The sequence below is a fragment of the Vulpes vulpes genome, chromosome 16, assembly GCF_048418805.1.
Source record: "Vulpes vulpes isolate BD-2025 chromosome 16, VulVul3, whole genome shotgun sequence".
NCBI lineage: Eukaryota > Metazoa > Chordata > Mammalia > Carnivora > Canidae > Vulpes > Vulpes vulpes.
Genome location: NC_132795.1, coordinates 57,294,334 through 57,316,944, shown reverse-complemented (window position 1 = coordinate 57,316,944; position 22,611 = coordinate 57,294,334). Strand labels below are relative to the sequence as shown.

At 57.2% G+C, this 22,611-nt stretch overlaps 1 protein-coding gene across 1 annotated transcript in view; it reads left to right on the top strand.

Annotated features, from left to right (window-relative positions):
• The window catches only part of TOM1 (target of myb1 membrane trafficking protein), a 39,694-nt gene extending 18,933 nt beyond the window's left edge, over positions 1 to 20,761 (top strand). The window contains exons 3-15 of the mRNA XM_026010953.2: positions 736 to 814; positions 1,720 to 1,869; positions 2,150 to 2,284; positions 2,378 to 2,524; positions 5,877 to 5,993; positions 7,955 to 8,088; positions 9,830 to 9,863; positions 10,191 to 10,284; positions 11,139 to 11,259; positions 14,884 to 14,959; positions 18,719 to 18,778; positions 19,742 to 19,781; positions 19,869 to 20,761. Coding sequence (XP_025866738.1) covers positions 736 to 814; positions 1,720 to 1,869; positions 2,150 to 2,284; positions 2,378 to 2,524; positions 5,877 to 5,993; positions 7,955 to 8,088; positions 9,830 to 9,863; positions 10,191 to 10,284; positions 11,139 to 11,259; positions 14,884 to 14,959; positions 18,719 to 18,778; positions 19,742 to 19,781; positions 19,869 to 20,023 — 1,342 coding nt within the window. The 3' untranslated portion in view covers positions 20,024 to 20,761. The remainder of the gene's footprint in view (positions 1 to 735; positions 815 to 1,719; positions 1,870 to 2,149; positions 2,285 to 2,377; positions 2,525 to 5,876; positions 5,994 to 7,954; positions 8,089 to 9,829; positions 9,864 to 10,190; positions 10,285 to 11,138; positions 11,260 to 14,883; positions 14,960 to 18,718; positions 18,779 to 19,741; positions 19,782 to 19,868) is intronic.
• Positions 20,762 to 22,611: the final 1,850 nt, after the last annotated feature.

Here is a 22,611-nt window from a genome sequence, read left to right as displayed (position 1 = left end):
CACTCGGCCTCCCTTCAGTCCCTCCCACCCCTGCCTGAACCACTTCCCTTGCCGCCCTCAGCTGGCTCCATCACTTCCTCACACCCAGCTGGGATGCCACCTCCTCTGAGAGGACTCCCCTGCGCCCCCTCCCCAACAGCCTCTCACTCTGACTGCAGGCCTCTCTCCTTACCCACATGGATGTGGGTCTCCCTGGGACACATGGTCCTTGAAAGCAGAGCCGCATGTTCCCCAGAGTGTCCCCAGCACCCAGCATGGTGCCAGCACGTGTGGCTACTTAGACAAGTAGAAGGATGTGGCAGGGAGGCCAGGGAAGGGGCACTGGGACTCTATGCCTGCAGGTGACTGGTTCTCAAACCTCAGTCTACAGGGAGCCCCCGGGGGCACGGTGAGCACACAGCCTCCCCAAGGGCTTGGCTCAGGGTCTAGGCTGGGAGCCTGGGGTTTACGTGTTTGACAAACCATCATGCCTCCCCCGCCAGGGGATTCTGGTGCAGGGGGTCCAGGATCCATACACGGAGAATCCTTGCCAGGTATTTTGTGACCTACTGAGGACTTCTGGGGGGCAGGCAGTTTGTGTAGTGATTCAAACCTACGTGTTCAACAGGACACAGGACAAATAAATGCCATGGCCTGTGTTCCGTGCCTCCTGACCTTAGTTAGGCAGGCAGCCCCATGTGTTGGATAAGAAGGTTCCATTCCTCAGCCCATCTTTCCCTTTGTCCTCCTGCCCAGTCCCAAAGATGCCTTCCGAGCAGTGAAGAAGAGAATCGTAGGAAACAAGAATTTCCATGAGGTGATGCTGGCTCTCACGGTGAGTGCCCTGTCCATCCGTGTGTCTGTCCATGGTAGAACCACACCTCCCCCCAGGCCCAGCAGGACTCCAGCCGCCCTGGGGCTCCTCTTGCAAGGACTGGGAAGGAAAGGTCTGTGGGCGAAGCGCTGTCCTGTGTGTGCTAGCAGATGCAGAGTGGCATGAGAAGCCACTTGGAAAAGTTCTCTCCAACTTGCTGGCCTGGGGAACAGAGTGAGGGGCCCACATCTCTTCAGAACCGGTCACGGAGAGCTTGTGCCACAGAACCTGCCAGGTGACATAGAAGCTCAGTAAACCCAGACGTTGGCAGGGCAGATAGCCTGGCAGGCCTCACTGGGTGCTGACTGGCCCTTGGATGCCCTGAAAAATGAACATAAAGCAAATCCCAGTGGCTGAGGACAAGCCAGGCAAGAGGGGACATCCTGGCTGTCGCAGGAGTTTGGCTGGGATGGAGACGAGAGCACTGTGTCCCAGCCTCCCCTACAGCAGCACTCGCATCCGGGGAGTCTGGCTATGCTGAAAAGCAAGGCCCTCGTGCCCAGCAGTAGGAACAAGAAGCAGGGAGGGAAGTTCAGTGCCTTTTTCTGGGGCTGCAGGGTCACCAACTGATTATGAAAGTTCACTTTGGTTTCCACTTGGAGAGCTACCCGCCCCCTGAAGTAGTCACTTCAGAAGCAGCATCAGGATAGGCACCCCTCAGCGGGGGCCACTAACCAACACACCAGCCCCCGAATCACGGCACGGTCCCCTTCTCTGGGTTCCAGGGCTTCTCTGGGTTCCAGGGTCTCCCTCTAGGGAAACCGTCCCCCTCTCAGCCCCTCTGGGATGGAGACCGAATGCGAGGATGGGGTCCTGGGCGCTCCCCCTCCCCTCATGAGTGCTCATGGGTGCCTCCCGGCCTCCAGGTCTTAGAAACCTGTGTCAAGAACTGCGGGCATCGCTTCCACTTGCTGGTGGCCAGCCAGGACTTTGTGGAGGGCGTGCTGGTGAGGACCATCCTGCCCAAGAACAACCCCCCCACCATCGTGCACGACAAGGTGCTCAACCTCATCCAGGTGAGGGCAGGCGGGCAGGCGGGGTGGGGGGAGGCTGGAGGCTGCCCCACCATTGTTGCTCTTTTCCCCTTTGCTTCTGTTTCTCCTGCGGGGCAGTGTAGGGCCGTCTTGTTTATGCACTCACTGAAGGGTCTGAGTGTGGGGTGGCCTTGCTTGGCAGGGCCGTAACCCAGACACCAACAATCAGGGAGGGACTTTTTGCTCTCTGGGGATGGGCAGGCGGCTTGCCAGGGAGACGGTGAACAGTGGTTACCGGCCATGTCCCCTTCTCCCCTCTCAGTCCTGGGCTGACGCGTTCCGCAGCTCACCTGACTTGACAGGTGTGGTGGCCGTGTACGAGGACCTGCGGAGGAAGGGCCTGGAATTCCCGATGACCGACTTGGACATGCTGTCACCCATCCACACGCCCCAGAGGGTGAGGAGACGCCACCTGGGGAGCAGTGTGAGGGAAGGTGGGGGATCACCACCCGCCCCACTGGCCTCGCTGATCCCACCTTCCACCACCTAGACCGTGTTCAGCTCTGAGGTACCATCAGGGCAGAATTCCATGGGCACTGACGCCAGCCATGGAGGAGACTCCACCCAGCACACCACCTCCCTGCCCATCCTGGCCACGCTCTCCAGTGACACACCCATCACACCCACCGCTGAGCAGGTAAAGAAACCTGAGTCAGAGCCATGCGTGGGTCAGGGAGGGCCCCTCTCGGTATGTCATCGTAGCAGCCCCATAGAGTATGTATCATTCATCCTGTTTCAAAAATGAGGCTTAGACAAACTCCCTTGCCCGGAGCCACACACAGGTCCTCAGAGATGGTGGTGGGATTCAAGCTCAAGGGTGCCTGACTCACAGCAGGCTCTGTCTTGCACCCCAGCCAGCGGTTCTCCAAACTGTGTACTGTGTATCCCGAGGAGCCCTTGAGGCAGCACCCAGGAGGGGGTGGGGTGGGGAGTGCCCAACAGGCAGCCTCTTCAACCACAGCATCTGCATTTTCTTTGTGGGATTTATGTGCTCAAATAAGATTCCATTTGAACAGAGGTTCTGGCTAAAAAACAGTTTTAAACTTATCTGCACAAAAAAATTTTTTAAACTCTTCCTTATGATGCTTCCCACATAAGCCTCAAGAAGGTTTGAGGTGTAGTGTTAGATGCCGGGGGCCAGGGCAGGTTTTCCTAGGGCTGTGTGTGTAGCTTTGCAGGCTCAGCTCACCCACCAGAGACCCATAGCACGCTGACTTAGCTTCTGCTCCTCTCTCTCTTCCTCTGAGAGCAGTGGGTCAAGACCACCTGCTGAGACTGGCCACCCCAACAAGGGATGTCTGCTACTGTGACCAGTGTGTGTTGGGTGCATGCTTGTTCTGTTTATTTATTTATTTGTTTATGGATTTAAATAATCTCTACACTCAGCGTGGGGCTCAAACTCACAACCCTGGGATGAAGAGCTGCATGCTGTTCCGACTGAGCCAGCCAGGTGCCCCAGTGCACTCTCATTTTAGACATGGCTGTTGGGATGCGGGTCAAGGCCTTGAGTTGTTGGGGTGCCCCCTTTTGAGGCGTGGTAAGAACTCCAGAACCATCATATCAGCTAAGTGTGAAAACTTAGCTGCTAAAGGTACAGGGGAGGGACGCCTGGGTGGCTCAGCGGTTGAGCATCTGCCTTTGACTCAGGGCCTGATCCTAGATTCCCAGGATCGAATCCCACATCGGGCTCCCTGCGTGGAGCCTGCTTCTCCTCCCTCTGTGTCTCTGCCTCTCTTTCTGTGTCTCTCATGAATAAATAAATAAAATATTTATTAAAAATAAATAAATAGGTTGTTAGGCGGCAGCGGCGGCTCTCAAAAAAAAATAAATAAAAATAAAAAAAATAAAAATAAAAATAAATAAATAAAGGTACAAGGGAGAGAGACACAGGTCTGTGATGGAAACAAAGTGAAACCTGACCTTCTAAAGTGCATCCGCTGTTCTCCTGCACTCTCATTTGGATTTATGAATAGACCTGCCAGCGTCCCTTCCCATCCCAACCTACCTGAAGAGAAACTTCTGTATTTGATCTTTTTTTTTTTAATATCTTATTTATTCATGAGAGACACAGAGAGAGAGAGAGGCAGAGACACAGGCAGAGCGGGAAGCAGGCTCTATGCAGGGACCCCAACGTGGGACTTGATCCCAGGTCTCCAGGATCACACCCTGGCCTGAAGGCGGTGCCAAACCACGGAGCCACCCGAGCTGCCCTGTATTCGATATCTTACAGCAAGTTATAAACTCACCTCCCAGAGTTACAAGTATTACTTGAAAAGTTTTCCAAAAAAAAAAAAAAAAAAGAAAAGAAAAGAAAAAAGTTTTCCCAACTGGACAAAAAATTAAAGGTACATAAAAATTGTAAAATCACCCCACAATCCAAATTTTATGTAACCAGGTTATGATTTTCATCAATTTGCCTGAAGTCTAACCTCTGTGTGGATTAAGACTGGTTACATCCACTGCCAGAGGCTCTTGCTAAACAAAACCAGGTAGGGGTTGTTAATTTGCAGCTCCCCTTTTGTCTCCTGGGGCGTAGGAAGGCTTTGAGGTAGGCAATGATAGCACTCCCGGACTCCACTGTAATTAGGTCCCATCTGACCCAGACACGCTGGGCTTGTGGTCAGTAGTTTTTCCACTAATTTACACCGAGAGTGTTCAGTTAGGCCAAACACCAGATGTTTTTGTGGGGTTTGGAAGGGATCTGTGAACCTCGGTGGATGTACTACTTGTCTGAGCCCCCATTTCTTCACCTATAAAGTCTGGGGTAGTGATATGTGCTTTGTTAAGACTATGGTAAAGTTTAATTAGCAGTAAAATTTAAATGCTCGGCACTTCATAGGTGGTCAGTAAATGGTAGGTGCTATCAGGCATCGTGAATTTAATATAGTAACATTCCTGTTCTGAAATCAGCTAGGTCACATGCATCTCTGCAAGTGTAGGCCACTTAATACTAGACCCATGCGGTATTCCATGGCAAGGGATTCTTTGTCCAGATTAATTTAATTTTTTAAAGATTTTATTTATTCATGAGAGAGAGACACAGGCAGAGGGAGAAGCAGGCTTCATGCAGGGAGCCCGATGTGGGACTCGATCCCGGGACTCCAGGATCACGTCTTGAGCTGAAGGCAGATTCTCTACCACTGAGCCACCCAGGCATCACTGTGCAGATTAATTTTAGAACTTCCATACCGATCACTTCCTGGACATTCACAGTGTCCACAGTGCTCCTGAGGACACCACCCCACAGAGCCCCACAGCATAAGACACTGGCCCAGTGGCCCTTCACCACCTCACTTGTGTGGAGACTGTGCAATGTGATTTCCACCAATTGCCCAAGCCAAGACCTCGGAACCCTTCAATCACTGAAAACCTGCTGACATCTTTTTAACGTGTGCTAAATCTGAGTATCATACTCCAGTGGGGGAGTGGCGCTGGAACTCACACTTGGAAGAGTCTGGGATACCAGAATAGGCCAGGAGGAGCAAACCAGGAACAAGACAACATCTTGTCCTCACAGGACGGGAGAAGGGAGTAAAAATCCTACTGTCCTAGGAGAGGAGGAGTAAGATCCTGTCACTCTGGGAGGGAAGCAGGCCTCCTGACTCTCTCCTCTCCCTGTGGCTGGGAGCTGCCCCCCCGGGGCCTCGTTAGCTACCACCTGGGCCCCAGGAGCTGCTAGCACCCTCCAGCCATATCTGTGCTGCACTTAACTCTCAGCTCCGCTCCTTTTGGTCTTCCCTGACCCAGGCTCCCCCGTTTAGAGATGGTGACGGTTGGTAGCACCTCTTTGAGGGGGTCTGGGGGCGAGGGGCAGCCCACCCGAGGCCTCCTAGTGCAGGGCTGTGGCTCAGGAGCCCAGAGGGTACTTGCAGTCGGCTCCTCTGGGGGCCCTCACCCCTGCCCTGGCTACTGGTGCCAGACTCTCCTTGGCGGCGGTGGTTGGCTCTGGACGCCTGGCTTAGCTCACCATGGCCCATGGTGTGTTTCAGATTGCGAAGCTGCGCAGTGAGCTCGAAATGGTGAGTGGGAACGTGAGGGTGATGTCGGAGATGCTGACGGAGCTGGTGCCAACCCAGGCAGAGCCTGCAGACCTGGAGCTGCTACAGGTGAGCCCCACCTTCCCCACCCATGCCACAGTTTTCGTGACTTACTCTGAACTTGGTCACAGTGGGAGAGGTTGAAACCAGGGACTTTGGACTCCCTCACATTGGAATTCGGAGTTCTAGCATTTCCTGGTTTGAACAAAATAGCTCCTCTTGCCTCAGTCTCCTCATCTATAAGATAGTCCTGATTTCCCCCTTTCAGAACACGGAGCTTAGCAGGCAGGGGTGAGAGCAGCTCTAGCTTTGAGAGGAGAGGGCAGCTGGTCTTGGGCCCTGGGGCTGGTGGGAGCCACAGGTTTTTGCTCTAGGTGTCATGCAATACTCCCACAGTCCCATCCACAGCTGGGGACCACTGAGGCCCCACCCTACCCATGGAGGTTAGTTCACAAAGGTGCCAAGAAAGCTGGGAGACCCCAGGGCCCAGGAGTCCCCAGGTGTGAGTGATTGGGTTTTCCTGGTGACAGCTCACAAGTAATGAGCACCTCTCATGCACTGGGCTCTGATGTAAACACCTGATAGACATACATTCATTTCATCCTCACCACACCCCACAAGAGGGAGGTACTGTCATTATCCCTGTTTTCTTGATCAGCATACTGAGGCAAGGAGAGGTCATGGAGTATGCCCAGGGTCACATGGCTAATAAGCAGTGGAGCTGGAATTTGGACCCAGGAGCCTGGCTCCAGTTGCTGCTCTTTTGCTCTTAAAGGGCAGGAGGTGGGGGGTGGTGTAAGGAAATGAGTACAAAGCCACAAGTGTGCTTGGTCACAGGAGGAAGAGAGGGGAGGTCTACGGGGTGTTGCAAGTCACTCAGGCCCGCCCTGCCCCACATGAAGGCAGATGAGGAATTTCTAGGAGGAGGTGGGTAACAGGGTCCAAAAGAAACCAATGTCAAGAGCAGGGCAGCATCTGTTCCTCGTGGTGCCTCCTGGAGAAAAGTGCCAACAACTTTGCATCTTGACACTGTGACCCAGGCATCTGTCCACCTAGTGGCTCGAACCTGAAGAAAGAGTCTGTCTTACAAATGAAAAACTTACACTGCTGTGGCTTTTCATTTTTTTCTCTTGCCCAAAGGAGCTTCAATATATAACTTAATGATTAAAAATCAATCAGCAACATGGTGACTAAGTACAGTATGGGATCCTGGAGCAAAAGGACGTTAGTGGGAAAAACAGCAAGGCTGAAGAAAGTCTGGAATTAGTTCATAGCATTGGCTCAGCGTTAACGTCTTCAGTTTGACAAACGCCAGACTGAGGAGAAGCTGCATGAAGGGTTCATAGGAACTTTATCATCTTGGCAGCTTTTCTGCAAATCTGAAATGATTCTAACATAAAAAGTATTTAAAAAGGAATTAGGGAAGGGGCACCTGGGTGGCTCAGTCAGTTAAGCATCTGCCTTCAGCTGAGGTCTTGATCTCAGGGATCCTGGGATCGAACCCCACGTTGGGCTCCATGCTCATCGAGGAGTCTGCTTCTCCGTCTCCCTCTGCTCTTCTCCACACCTCATGCTCACTGTCTTGCTCTCAAATAATTTAGGGAAAATAATGAGGGAAAAATTCAAAATCGGAGTTTGCAGGTAACAGCTAGAGTGGTCTGGTTTAATTTTTTGTTTTGGTTACCAAAAGATCCTGGTCCTCCAGAGAAGTTACGCTTTGTTCCACTGACCACTTGCATTCTTGGTTTTTCAACCGAGCAAAGGTGGCAATGAGAAGTCGGCACAAAGCCAGGTTAAACCAGCTGCTCTGTCTTGCGTATAGCTTGTCTGCTGCGTGTTCGGTGTTGGCGTAGATCACTGGAGGTGGGATCCAGAGGCTTGTTTATGGAACCCTGAAAGCTCTCCCTGTGGAGCTTGGAGTCCGGTTTGGAAGCCCCTCCGTCATCCAGGGTGGCACAGAGGCTGGAGCCCGAGCCCTGGCCTTGCTCTGGTCCTTGGAGCCGTGACCATCTCTCTTCCTCTACCCACAGGAGCTCAACCGGACGTGCCGCGCCATGCAGCAGCGAGTTCTGGAGCTTATCCCCCGAGTCGCCAATGAGCAGCTCACCGAGGAGTTGCTCATCGTCAACGACAACCTCAACAACGTGTTCCTGCGCCACGAACGGTAGCCCGCCACCCCACCCCCCAGCCTCTGGCCAGCTGCCCTAGCCCATTCCCTCCCCTGGCTCCCTCTCTGCACCATCTAAGCTCTCGCCTCCCTCTCAGACACTAGACCGCGTGCCTTCAGCTCTCTCCTTCCCCAGTGGACATGAACTTGACCCCACCTTCCATCCACTTCTCCTCTCTTTGCCAGAGTGTGCCCTGCCCCCCGTGCCTGCCCCTGTGCTGCCCCTGAGCTGCACATAGGCCTGCTCTATCCTTGCTCACTGTCCTTACTCACTCCACCGCTTCCTGGCTCTGGGGCCGTGGACCTGCTACTTGACTTAACTACGGCTCTTTGACTCTTTGCACATTACATGACACTCACTTTAGCAAGAAATGGATTCATTAGAAGAGCCTTTATGAAATGGATAGCTTTCAGAATCCTAAGAGTACAACAGCAAGTCCCACCCGCAGTGTGGGAAAGAAAGATCCCAGGACAGCTCAGAGGTCTCGGGGGCAGAAACTCCTGGACCATGACTCTAGGGTGCTGCCTTCAGGAAATAAGCCTCAAACACTTACCCACTATCTGTCACTCTGTTCAAGAGTCAGCTCTCCAAGAGAGCCTGATTGGCTCAGCTCCATTGTACCCACCAGTTAGAGAAGGGAAGAGGGCCCCTTGAAGGCAGTCGCACCAGAATCACAGGAAATGGGAGACGAGCAGCTCCCCAGAGGGCACTCAGGTGCTATTACAGAAGGGGCACCAGGCTCTCTCTGTATCTGAAAACAAGGTTCATGGTGGTGCCTGCCCTGTGGGGTGACTAAGAGTCTACGGAGTGACACCTGTAAGCACTAAGCAGCCAGTGGAGTCTGGGCCAAGACAGTTATCCAGCCTTCACCAGTTCATTTCCTGTCTTTATCCAGCAAGACACTGAGTGATTCTGAGTCAGTCTAGAAAGGGGAGGGACCGCTGTGGGCCACAGCTGCCCAGCACTTCCTGCTTGCTGGCCCAGTAGAATAGAAGAGTTCTTTTCTGCCATTTTGGGATGTGGGCTGAGGTGGCCCAAGGGCCCAGTCTGGGGATGACTGGGGCCCCTTGACACCCACAGGCATCAGGCCTGACCTACGCCTGCTGCCTCCTAGTTCACTATCCTACTCATAGTGTCTTCACTGGATCCTTGTGTCTGAGAGGCAGGTTTCTCTGTCACCCCCTTGGAATAGACAAGGAAGCTGAGGTTCAGAGGTGGCATACCCACAGTTACTCAGTAGGTGACAGGGCCGGGCCTCAGCAGACCACAGCTCTCTCCAGCCACCTCAGCAGCCTGTTGGCCTGTCAGAGGCTAATCCCAGTGGCTCCATGAAGCAACGTAAGAGATGTGTGTCTTCTGACACCACTCCGGAGAGCCACTGACACGCACTCACGTCAGTAGGCTCACTCACCACTGAACACATTTGATAAAACAGCACTTACCTTGCCGTGTGCCGTGCATCTCCACTTTCCTCTTTGTTCTAGCCCATTCCTGTTTGTTAGTTTACTGCCGGTCATGACAAGTGGCCAGAGAATTGATCATTCGATTGAGACACTCTGACAAGCAAATGAGGAGCACTGTTAACAGTTGCCCAGGGATAGCAGGTGTAAACTGGACCTGTCACCCTAATCGTGACCCACTACCATGGATTTGGAGCCTGGCAGTGTGAAGAGCTCTGCCTGGCCTGTGCTGAGGGGGCCTCTCTGCCTCTCTGACTGCTCGTTTCTGTCTTCATAGGTTTGAACGGTTCCGAACAGGCCAGACTGGCAAGGTAAAGGCACTTTTCTGGGCCCAGATCATGCCTGTGTTGATGGGAAAGAGGAGGAGGGCTGTGTTCACCTCCCTCTCTGGACATCCAGCCTAGGATGTGCCTCCTTATCCAGGCTCAGAGAGAAGTCCCCTTCTCGTGTTTTATGTCACTGTTCCTTTAAGGTAACTAAGGCTTTGCCACCAGGTGATGCCCAAGGTTCTTCCCCACCTCCCAGGGGGTGCAGCTGAGCTAGAGGCAGAGTGGGGATGACTCCCTGATTCCCTGTCCTGGCTACTGGGGCACTTGTGGCACATCCTTGAGCAACGGTGGCATCTCCCTTCTCCCCAGGCCCCACAAGAGGCCGAGGCGGCGGCTGACCTGATCGACATGGGCCCTGACCAGGTGGCCACTGGCAGCCTCTCGTCCCAGCTGGCGGGAATGAGTAAGTGCAGTGTGCCCCTTCTGGCCGAGGGCACATCATGTTGCTGTGGGCACCCCTGCAGCTTGGAGGTGCCCTCCTATTAGACTGGTGGAGCTGGAGTGCCAGCAGCACAACATCAGCCCAAACCTCACCTTACCAGGCTGAGCCCCACTGCAAGGTTGGGTACCCAGGACTGAACACAGGGGGCTCTCCCCCACAGCCTGCAACTCCCAAGCCCCCTCGGACCTCAGAAGCCCACTGCTCTGTGGTCACCCCTCGACACTGAATCCTCTGTGATATGAGCCATCTGGGTGAGCTTAGGCTAGTCACTTGAATGTCCCGTGTCCCCTTAGCTCCCGTATAACGGGCAGGAACGGGCCCTTCCTCCAGGATCACCGTGAGGACTGGGTAAGCACACGCATGAAGGGGGCCCAGGTTGTGCACCCGGGACATGCCAGCAGTTGCCATCACCATCACTGTGATGAGTCTCCCTGCTGCTGGCTGCCTGCCAGTGCCAAGCCCTAGGAAGTCATCAAAGGCCTACTCTGAACTGCTACAGCTAAGCTGTTTGAAAACGCTGCCACGCGTCTGATCACTCACCCAATGCTCAGCCATGTACTGTGCCAGATGTGCGAGGCAGGTTTCCTGTTCTCACAGCTGCCCTGGGCGGGGGCCTGTGCCTCCACCTTAAGGAGAGGAAGTCACATGGCCGCGGTCCCTCAGCCAGCAGGTGGCCTGCCCCAGCCATACACCTGCACTGTCCCCACCCCCCACCCTTTGCTTCTCCAGAGTCCTCCCTGGGCCTGGCAGCTCAACTGCTGCTTAGCATGCAGGGACCGTTGGTGGGCCCTTCATGTGTCTTTCTGTCCCCGCAGACCTCGGCTCCAGCAGCGTAAGGGCTGGCCTGCAGTCTCTGGAGGCCTCTGGCCAACTGGAAGGCGAGTTTGACATGTTTGCACTGACCCGGGGCAGCTCTCTGGCTGACCAACGGAAAGAGTGAGTGGCCCCGGGCCCAGCCTGTTCCCTGCAGTTTGGGCTGCTCCCTGTCAGGGCAGAGCCGCTCGGGATCCCTGAACCCAGCTGCTTGGCACACCACGTGGAAGGGCGCACAGCCCCCTGCCCTCCTCGGGATGGCAGAGCTGCTATCTTCTAGATCAGTCCCTTGTGGCCTAGATACCCTGCAGCCAAGAGGCAGACTTGGTGCCCCCTGGGCAGGCCTGGGTGAGGGAAGGGTCCCCTGGTCTTAATGAACCACCGTATGCCAGAATCTTACATAATCTGATCAGAGGAGGAGGGCAAGGCCCCAGAGGGCTGGGTCATTTGCCCCAAGTCAGGCCGTTGATCCTTGGCAGCACTAGGTTGAGAGCCCAGGGCTGCTAGTTCCATAACTGCATCTCTAGCCTGAGCCACCACCACTACATGGAGGCCACACAGCAGGCCCTCCAGGGCAGGCAGGGAAGATCCCTGAGAAGACCTCGGGGACTCATCTGGTCATTTGTGATAATCCCTAGCCACCCTTAACTTTCTCCCCAAAGTCCCTATGGCTCCACTGGGCCTACCCCTCTGCACTGGAGCTGGGGTTCTGTCCATGCCTGAGAAGTGTTTTCAGGGAGGTGCTTTCAGCAGCCAAGGCTGGCCCTTTGCCTCAGCTTCTCGGGGCTGGCCCCATACAGGTGTGTCAGGGGAAGCTTTGCTTGCTATTCTCAGCCCTTGGTTCAGGACCCAGGACCGAGCTGTGGGCAGCCAGGATTTACAGCCAAGGAGAGCTCTAGAGTAAGGGATTCCCTCACCAGTTGCCCCTTGCTCCCCAGTGGTCATTGTGGTCATTTGAATGGCCTTCACCTCCCCACCTTGCCCTATCTGGGAACTGTCAGTGGGCCTCCGGGGGCCCTGAGATGTCCTCACCACACCACAGCCAGGTCAAATCCGTTAGGCTGCAGCCAGCCTGGCTGCATGGGGCTACTCAGCCCTGGCAGCTGACCGTAGGCAGCCCGGGCTAGGAGCTGCATCTTTGGAGTCTGCACACCCAGGCTGCGGTGCTCAGGGCCCAGCAGCTCACGGTTGCCATGGAGTTTGGGGCACTGTGAGATCGTGGTGTGGAGGGAAGCTAATAAGTCCAGTGGGATTTGCAGCCTGGAGGGTAGTCCACCTTGCCATCCTGGCTGAGGCCTGCTTTTGTGCCATCGCTCCTTTGAGGAATAGGCCCTGGGGACAGAGAAAAGCCTACCTAGTCCCTGCTCTCCAGAGCCTGCAACCTCATGGGGAGTAAGATGCACAGACCACTGCCGTGCCACACTACATGCTCTCCTGGAGGGGTGGGCCAGGCTCCGCGGACACAGGTCGTGGCAGGCAGCTCTACAGAGGGGGCTCAGGGCTGGACCTCCAGGATGAGAGTCACGAAGGCCATTTCAGGCTAAAGAAAGCTCAGAGGCAGGGGGAGCATGAGATGCCAGGGGAGGGCACATCCTGTATATACATTCTTGGGTCATGGGTCCTTGCAGGCGCTCCCTGGGGACTAGTTTCCCCCACAGCAAAAAGCACCCCACAGGGACGAGAGTGCCCTAGCATCGAGTTCCTCTTTGTTCTGCTTGGTAATTGCCCACGCCCCCCCCCCCCCCCCCAGCTTCAGCTGGATCTTCTAGCCCTGACTGGCCTTTGGACTCCCCTCCTCTACCTGTTTCCCAGGGCGCTTGAATCCTCTGAGGCCTCTTCTGCCCACCTGGTGTCTGACCCACACCTCCCTCTGCCTCTCTGGCTCCCACTTCCCTCTAATCTGTACCAGCTCTGCATCTGCTCACCAGGAAGCTGGCTCCTTGTGAGTCCCTGTTTCTGCTCCAGCCTTGACGGCAGCTGCCACCATCATGGCCTCTAGCTGACCAGGCCTTTCCACTTGGGACGCCAATGAGAGCAATAGGGAGCATCTCAATGAGCCAGACTCAAAGCGCCTTAGCCAGGCTTTGCTGGAAGTGGATTGCTCTTCCTCACCTTCTTCTGTATCATCATCCTGGGGACACGCTCCACTCCCTCCCCCCCGCCCCCCAGTGCCACTGTCATCCAGGTGGCACTAGCTCCAGCCCCTGTCCACCAGCCCCCCACACCCCTCTGAGGAGTAGCCGTCCCCACTCCTGCCTGCACTGGATGTTTGCAGCAGACACCGGCCCAGCATCTACAGCTGGGAATGGGCCTTGTGGGCTTCCTTTGGTGGGAGTGTCTTCAGCCCTCCACTGCCACAGGCTTGGCCCAGGGGACGGCCAAGCTTTGTCCTCAGGGCTCTGTGGGTTGGAGAGACACAGAAAAGCAGAGGTGGGGGATGTAATTGGGAAAGAACATGTAGTTCTTTTGAGTGAAGAAAAGGATCCGTTTCTGTATGTTCGTAGGCCTGGACGTGCCTTACTCTACTTTTTTTCCATGACACACCTGCCGTGTCTCAGAGGGAAAGCAACATGGCTACTTCCGTAGCCTGAGTGGGCAGGTCTTCCCTAGGTCAGAACGTATGGCTCAGTCTTAGCCATCACTTCCTCCTCAGTGGCTCTCACTGCCCAGAGTCAGCCAGGCCTGCAAAGCTGCTGTCCAGAAGGGCGTGAGCACCCCGCCTGCCACCCCCACCACCACCCCCTGCACAGCCCTGCAGATAGTCCGAAGCTCACCAGTGGAAGGAGCCACGTAACTGGGGGATGAGCTGGCTAATGCTTGCACTCTCCTGGCCAACTCTGCATCCTGCAGGAGGCAGTGGCTGGCAGGGCTGTCAAAGTAGCTGCCTGGGAATTCGGGGTCTTACTCAAGAGGCCATTTGAAGTGCCAGGTCTCCCCCATTCCCAGGAAGGCCATTTGGCATTGCAGGGGTTTCATTCAGTGGGGCCCCAGTTCTGAAGCCTTGACCTGGCCCACCCCTAAGTGCAGGGCTTTTCCTTCTGTGGCTGCGATTGTGCGAGGCACTTCCTCCCCTCAAGGCTGGGCTGGGACGTTGCTGAGCCCTCCCCTCCTGCTGATGCTTCAGAAGGAGAATAAGTGCTCTTTCCCAGAGTCAGGGCTGGGTCCCCAAGGCCTCTGGTACCCACCCCCCCCCGAGACTCACCTCAAACACAGCAAACACCCTCCCAGTGTTCTGTGCCCTGCCTGGCTGGCTGGCATCACCCAGGAATTTAGAGGCCCCTCCACCAGGCTACCAGGGCAGGGCAGGGCAGGGGAGAGCTTCATGCTGGGGAGCCATGCGGGATGGCATCCCACCCAGCCATCTGCGTGGCTGTTTTGCCATCTGTGTAGCTGTTTTGAGCAGCAGAAGGGAACTCCCCATCCAAAGGTGGCCTTACACAGAACCACGATTTATTACATCACAAAGTGGAAGCTTCTCAAAGAAGGTTCTGGAGATACAAATTCTCCATGGGCATGGGGCACTGGGGCTATTTCTTATCCCTGGAGTGAGAGCCATTGGCGGACACCAGCCTCTGTCACCTCAGCCTTGCCACCACCTGTCATAGTCACATGTCTGAGCCCAGGTCAGCCGTTACCCAGGCAGGTCCACACAGGATGTGTCTGGCTCGTCCCCACCCACCCCTGCATCCCATCACGCCTGGTACAGCAAGGGCAGCATTCATGGTTGTGGGGGTCTCTGTGTTTCAGGGTGAAATATGAAGCCCCCCAAGCAAGAGATGGTCTGGCGGGAGCCCTGGATGCCCGACAGCAGAGCACTGGAGCGGTAAGCAGAGGGTCCGCTGCCACCTTGTCCAGAAGGAAGGCCAGGGAACACCTGCCCACTGGCCTCCCTGTGCACTGAGCCCTGGCCCCTTCCTCACGTGGTTCTGCAGTTGGCCCTTTGCAGCTAGTGTGGTGATTCCCACTTCACAGTGAGGAAGGGCTGGAGCAAGGACTTGGACAGCCCGAGTGTGAGCCAGAGAGCTGGACTCCGTAGCCTGGGCTCCCATCCCAGCGCCACGGCTTCCCAGCTGTGCGTCCTGAGGCACAACGCCAACTTGAGTAACGGCCTTGGGTAGGATGCGTCGGAGGGGCGTTCAAGGTGCTTGGTGGAGTTAGAGCTCTGTCAACATCCTCCAGAGACCTGTTGTCTGCAGGAGTGTGGACAGAGAGGCCCGAAGGACAGACCCTAAAGCTGCAGGGGTCCATCTGGGAACCATTTTAGTTCCATCGAAGTGCTTGGCCATGTGGGGGACTGTTAGCCAGGTGCCCAGTGGGCACCCTCTCTGGGTGACCCCTCCACCTTGGCAGGAACTCCAAGTCTAGTTCTCATCCCTTTTAATTCATCCCTGGATGCCTTTGGGGTGGCGAGAATTCTTGTTCCGGTAAGTGGACAGAGTAGCTCCTGGGGAGGCAGTTAGAAACGGCATGGCCCGGGGGTCGGAGAGGCAGGAGCAGCGAAGGGTTGGCAGAGGAGAGGACCGGCGACAGCACAGGCCTCTGAGGCCAGGGTGGGACTGAGTGACAGGAGACAGAGCCTGAGGGACAGCTAGGAGCCCCGTGTGAGGTGGAGGTCATGGTCCATCTTGAGTGGAGGGGAACGTAGAAAGATGAAGCTGCCCAGGATGCCTGCGGGTAGGGCGTCCCAGCGACTCCCCAGAGGTGTCCCCAGCATCTCAGGAATCATTCCCAAGTCAGAGCAGAGCAAGACCCGGCACTATGGAGGCAGGAGCAGCTCGAGCTTCACACGCCTCCCACACGTGCATGTACTGTGCCCGAGCACCAGGCAGAGCACACTCACACCCATATCTCAGAGCCTCTTGTTCTTTTCCTTTGTAAGTGGTCATCTGTGCAACCTGTGCCCTGTTTGTGCCTCTCTGAGGCCTCACACAGACCCTCAGGACATCTTACTATCCTCCTGGGCAGATGAGATACACTGACAGGCCAAGTGAGGCAGCAGGTTTAACATTTTTAGTGCAGCGCCCGGCACAGAGTGAGGCCTTTCACCTTCCCAGCGCTGCTGGATGCTTCTCCCCACCTACAGGCGGGGAAACCAAGGCTTGGTTTTGCGAGGTTGTTTGACAGCTGCTGGTCTTTCTGGCTCCACAGCCAGTGCTGGTAGTAAGAGCCCCAGATGGCTGCAGAGTTCTAAGGAACACAGGCGAACTCTCCAGAAAATCTGGCTCCTGGAATCCAGATGAATGTGAACACTTTGGAAGCCTGCTGGAAGCTGTTCCCTCTCGGGCCACCTGGCCTCTCGGGGGCAGAGGTTAACTCTACAGCCAACCCCTTCTAGTTGCAGCTGCAGGAGCTGCTGCCCAGAGACTGGTGTCACTCACCCAGGGACACAGCAAGGGCCACACACATCAGGGACACCAAAGAACTAGAACCTGGATCTCTTGGCTCCTACACCACCTTGCAAGTTAGCTAAAAGGAGAAAACACACCCTCTACTTGCCAAAAAGCAGAAGCTGCTGAGTTACTGTTTATTCCTCTGATCACTCGAGAAATTTAAGCAGCTTCCATCAGATGAGGGTATGATGTTCTTAAAACTGTCCATAACCACCTGCTCCCAAGGTGTGTACATCTGGCTGGGTGGTTGTAAGGCTTTCTCCCACTAACTGTCAGGCTGGGTTCCAAGCAGCAAAGTACAGCATGGAATCCAGAGCCAGCTCTACAGGCAGCCAGTGTTTGCCCCAGGCTTCATGAGTCCCGCGACTGGGGGTGCTGGACAGCGTGTGCCACTCTGAGCCGGTCTGTCCAGGGCTGGGGAGGCAGGACTCCAGTCCCCCTCTGCCACCCATCATCCGGGTCCTCAGGAATCCTGTTTGCCCGTCGATAAACACAAGGGGGTACTGAGTAAGCCAGTGTTCCAATCCCGGGACACCCATCAGAGTCCCCGGACAGCCAGGGGACTGGCTAACAGCTGCCTGCATGCTGGGATTGGTCAGGTCTGTCCCCAAGATCATTCTGGAAAGGGAGGAGAAGCTTTGCCCGGCACATTCAGGACTCTGGGGTCCCAGGGCCTCTGTAGAGACCCCCTCTGCTGCTTCCTGGTCCCCTTACCTATCACCACAGCACCAGTACCTGCACAGGTGTGCATACACACATGCATGCACACACACACCCATACACATGCGAGGCCTCCTCAGGTGGTAATAGGCCTACCTACTTAAAAAGGAGCGTCCACGTTGGAGAAGGCTGCCAGCATACCAGTGGCCCTGTCCCTGCCCTTCCCACCACAGCGTGACCTTTTCTCACCCAGATGGGAGGCAGCAGTGAGAAGAGCCTCAGTGCCTGGATGATGAGACAAGGCATGGTGAGGAGAGACCAGGCTGGCTGATCCCGAAAGCCAAGGCTGCCACTAGCAGGGGTTCCACCCAGGGGGTGCTTTTGGAGGGGGTGGGACCGTTAGGAATTAGGGGTGCTGTGGGTGCCCCCCACCCAGCACTCAGCGCAGTCCCACCCCCTCTGCCCCTGCTTCCAGGGCTCCTTGGGGCCTGCTTCCGGCTCCTGACTGGCTCCTGACTTGGAAGCAAGGCCAGGTGGCCCGCCTGGCAGCTGGGAGGTGATGGGCTCTCTGCTTCTGGGCCTTCTGGGCCAAGTGCCAGCAGAGTGCTGAGTGGGGAGGGAGCTGGTGTGGGCAGCTAGAGGATGTGCTGCCGCCGGAAAGTGGGCTCCTGCTCTGCTCCAGGCCCTGCTTCCACTGGGGCCTGCTGGTGCTGGGGACAGTGAACTTGGGGACAGAACTGGCTTGGCTTGGGATGGACTGTCATCTCTCTCTCTTCCCAAAGTAGCTGAATAGTACCTTGCACTTCTCAGCACCTCCCTGTGCCAGAGTCCTTCTGTCCGTCCCCTCCTTTCATTCCCACAGCAGCCTGGACAGTAGGTACGGTAGGTAGGTACGAATGAACTCTGCAGATGAGTGAAGCCGGGTCAGAGAAGTAACCTGCCCAAGCCACATGTGTGAAGGGCCAGACAGACTGCCGTCCCTGACTCTGTCCCAAAGGCCCTGTGAGCGGCCACACAGCCCCCGAGTCAGCAGCCTGGCCTGTCTGGGCACTTGGGCACCTCCCTGCACTCCGGTGCTTCTCCGCCCCACCACCATGAGCTCAGAGTCCCCAGAGGGGCCAGGAGACAGGCCTGCCGCCCCTGGCCCAAGCCATTCCCTACCCCACCCCTGAAGGCCAGCCCCTCCCTGGACTTCAAATACTCTTCTATCAGATGCTCCTCCACACGCTTGGCGTGTGGCAGCAGGGGGGTCCGTCCCTTCCTCACGTCCCCACCCCCTGCCTAGCTACTGGCCCTGCGTCCCCCTTGACCACAGCCCAGCACGGCGGCAGGAGCCACGTTGGAAGGATACCAGGATCTTGACCTCCCCAGAAGGGTGTGGGGCACATGTGGCCCCACTTCATAAGTGAGGAAGCTTGAGGGTTGGGGGTGACGCCATAGGCCGGCCAACCTCTGGGCCCCAAGCTTACGGGACCTTCCACCCAGTGCACTGCCCCTCACTGCCGTTCCCCCCCCCCCGCCCTTCCTTCCAGATCCCCGTCACCCAGGCCTGCCTCATGGAGGACATCGAGCAGTGGCTGTCCACTGACGTGGTGAGTCAGGGCCCCCCAGCCCAGAAGCAAAGCCTCAGGCGCATCCCTCACCCACCTGACAGCGGGCCCTTTTTCTTTCACGAGGAATGACTGGTCACGGGGCAGGGTGAACAGCGACAAGGACGGGAGCATCCATGTGGGACACCTCCCACCACCCGCCCGCCCCCTCGGGGTACTCCCTTCGGAGGCGGCCTGGGCACTGCACACCTCACAGCTGCCTGAGCCACCATGGGTCCCTGGGAACATCAGCCCAAGGGGAGGAGGGGGGCTGAGGGTAAGCATGGCAGCGCGGAGCCCCCAGGCCTGTCCGCGAGGCACCTGCAGCAGCCCCGTCTTACAGACCAGGAGACTGCTGAGCCCCGGGGGAGGCAGGGGCCTAGGCTGTCTGCAGAGCCCTGCGCACCCCCCCCCCCCCCCGAGCAGAAGGGGCGGCCAGCCTCTGCTGTCCCATCCGGGCTCCTTCCCCCCCGCATCTCCCGCCCCCACATTGGGCACCAACAACCAAGGGCCTGAGCGCTCCCAGGCCCAGAGGCTGCCTTCTGCCAGCGGCCAAGGCTGTGTTTCTGCCCCAGGTCAGTCAAGGGCCCATGTCAGGTGGACACAAAGGCATCCTCACCCCACCTGTAGCCTGTGTGGTCCCCCCCTCTGGGTCCCTTCCCACCACAAGGGCAAGTCTGCCCACCTACACCGGGCAGGAAAGGGACTGCTACTTAGGACCCAGGGGCTACACACCACACCCTGGGCTTGGCACTCAGTGTGATGACCGTCTTAGCTTCTCGACAACCAGTTTTACCAAGCGGGAAACTGAGGCATGGAGCAGTCAGGTGACACCCAAGTCTGCAGCTCAGGAAGGGGTGGGGCCGAGGTTCGGGTCCTGGGCCCAGCCAGAGGCTGAGTCCACCCTTACCCCCACCCCACGCCTGCCGGGGCCACTGTGGTAACCTCTGCCTCCTGCCTTCTCAGGGGAATGACGCGGAGGAGCCCAAGGGCGTCACCAGCGAAGGTAGGATGCCCTGCCCACCTGCCCACCCGCCCCTCTCCCCTATGGCCACAGAACCCACCCCTAGTCCCCTTCTTCTTGTTCCTGCAGAATTTGACAAGTTCCTGGAAGAACGGGCCAAAGCCGCCGATCGGTTGCCCAACCTCTCCAGCCCCTCAGCTGAGGGCCCCCCGGGTCCTGCTCGTGGTGCTGCCCCTCAAAAGAAGAGCCAGGAGAAAGAGGAGGACACGCTGTTTGCCTTATGAGCAGGGGGCCTGGCGCCTGCAGCCCGAGCCCCTGCTGCTCTCCTTCCCCTTGGCCGGGGCTGCTTTCCCTCCTTCGGTGTTAAGGCTGCGTTGAGGATGGCTTCTTACCCCTTCTCTCCTCCTCGACCATGGGCTGACCCAGCCATGCTGGGCCTCGCCACTTGGGCTGTGGAGGGGCAGCTGGATGAATTGGGGTAACAGGACAGGTTCCCGTTGGGAGCTGGGCCCCCTCTGCCTCCTCCTCTGCCCCAACCGACCACTACTTTGCTGAAAACCGGGAGGTCCTGTGACAGGCTGGCTGCCGGATCGCCCTGGTGTGACTCCTTGCCCTGGGTGATCCCCTTCCTGGATGCAACCCCGGAGGAGCCCACACTGCCAGTCGAGGCCTGGTTAGGGGCCAGATATGGCACAAGCTTTGTCACAGCCCCGGGTCTGTTCCCCAGCACCTGCTTGTGGGGCCCCCAGGTTTGGGTAGCTGCTGAGGGCGGGGTGTGTGGCCCTCTGCCAAGCTGCCCGCTGTCCAGGTACGAAACTGCACATAGTGCAGGGAGGCCTCACCAGCCCCAGGCTGCAGAGGGGAGGCTTCCGGGGCTGCCCACAGCACCCCCATGACCTCCACTGCATCCTCGCTCTGTCCCTCCCAGGCGAGGCTCCCCCGGGCACTGGGCCCACCCACCTGTTGGCCGACCTTGTACTGGGAGAAGTGTCTTTTGTAACCCAATTAAAGGTAGAAAAGCATCCTGCTAGCAATGCCGTTCAGTCTCCAGCTGGGAAGTGACCTGTTGGCCTCACCAGACAGGGACGGTTTGGGGCCGGGCTGGGGGCCACCCAGGAGCTAGGCACCTGCAGATGGCACAAGTGGAACAGCAGGATGGGGCATCCAGCAACACCTCTGAGCAGGTGCAGTCAGGTGCAGTCACTTGCCCTGCTGGGAGGCCCCACTACCATCTCCGTGGCATCCCTCTATGCCGGGGGCCCCTCCATACTGCTGGCTCCCTCAGACTGCCTCCAGCCCGGCAACGGGAAGCCCATGGGAGTGGGTGTGACAGTGTGGACAGTCTGTCTGGGGCCCAGGTGCCAGGCACCACACTAGGCCACATGCAGGCTCATGGAGTTTGTCCTGTGATGCTGGGGAAGTGAAGTTACCATCTCATCTCACAGGTGCCAAGTCTGTGACTCAGGGTCACATGAGCTGCCCCAGCCCAGAGAAAACCATGTAGCTGCTGTCATTTACCATGTGCTGGGCGTTGCCCTGTGCATTGGCACATTGTCCCCATTTTTCAAATGACAGCACCGAGGCTCAGTTCGGGTGACTTGGCACACAGCTCGGGAGCTGAGCCACAGGCCAGGCACAGGGTGTCTGTTCTTATTCGATGCATGGCAATCTGAGAGCTTGGTCTTGAGGAGCCACCTTTCCTGGCTCCCCGAGAGTCACTGCTTAAGGCAGGCTGGAGTGTCATGGCCCAGCCCTCGGTGGGCTGCTGTGTGGCGAGAGCAATTGAGCTGCCTGAAAGTCAGCCTGTGGAAGACAGTGGGGTCAGAGGCCCTGGGCTGGGAGGACCTGGAGTGTGGCCTGGGCCTGTCTCTGAGCAGCCACTGGCTCCCACCAGTGGCAGGATGGTGGCACCAGTGATCTAAGGGCTGTGGCCTGAGCTGAGCGTGGAGACTGAGCCCTGCCAGCCCACCAGGTGGAGGTAGGGCAAAGAACTCCAGGGACACCCCTGGGCCTGTCCATTCCCTAAGCAGGGGGGCAGGGGTGTCCTGTCTGGGCCAAGCTTCAGGGCTTGCAGATGAGCCAAGCCTGGAGGCAGGTGGCAGTTGCACATTACATCTGTCCTTTCTCCAACCTAAACCACCTCTTTTGGGGGAGGGGCCTGGTCCAATGGCTTTGGTGAGGTAGAGGTCCCCTAGGCCCTCGCCCTCCATGCCTGCTAGGCTCAGCTGGTCCAAACTGGAGCTTCCCTCCTGTGTCCCGCACACACGAGCCAGACATTAGCCCAGGCAACGGGAAGACTCCGGTTTTAACCAGGTGTTCAGTGGCTCCTAGACATGGGCTAGTCCTTTGGCAGGTGACCCCCATGCCAGGGTACAGAGCCCTGCCAGCCTGCCCGGGCCACTCTTACCCAAAATTGGGAAGAAGCCAGAGTTTGTGTACCACACTGTCACTGGCCACTTCTGCTCCCTGCTGCCCCTGGGGTGTTAGCACCCCCTCCATCTTAGCCTGCCTTATCGCACAGAGTGGCCACGTGCTGGGGACTTTGGCCCTCCTCCGAATGGACCCAGACTGCTTTATCTTGCTAGGCCTGCTGCCCTCTTGGGTCAGCGCTCATGATAGCATATCGCTTCCTTGGCTATTCCTCGCTGGCTGCCCCGACACGCCAGCCCCCCAGCGTCGGGAGCAGCAAGCTGATTTGTGTGCTTGATTCCACACACGGGATAAAGTCCTTTTCCGCAGTGTGAACCTTCTTCAGCTGCTCCCTGCGTGGCTGAGGTCAGCAGCATCATATGGTCAGACAGGAGTGATCAGTCACTGCCCCACCCCAGCACGTGTGAGCGTGCCACACACACGCTCATGCTTGCTCGCCTGG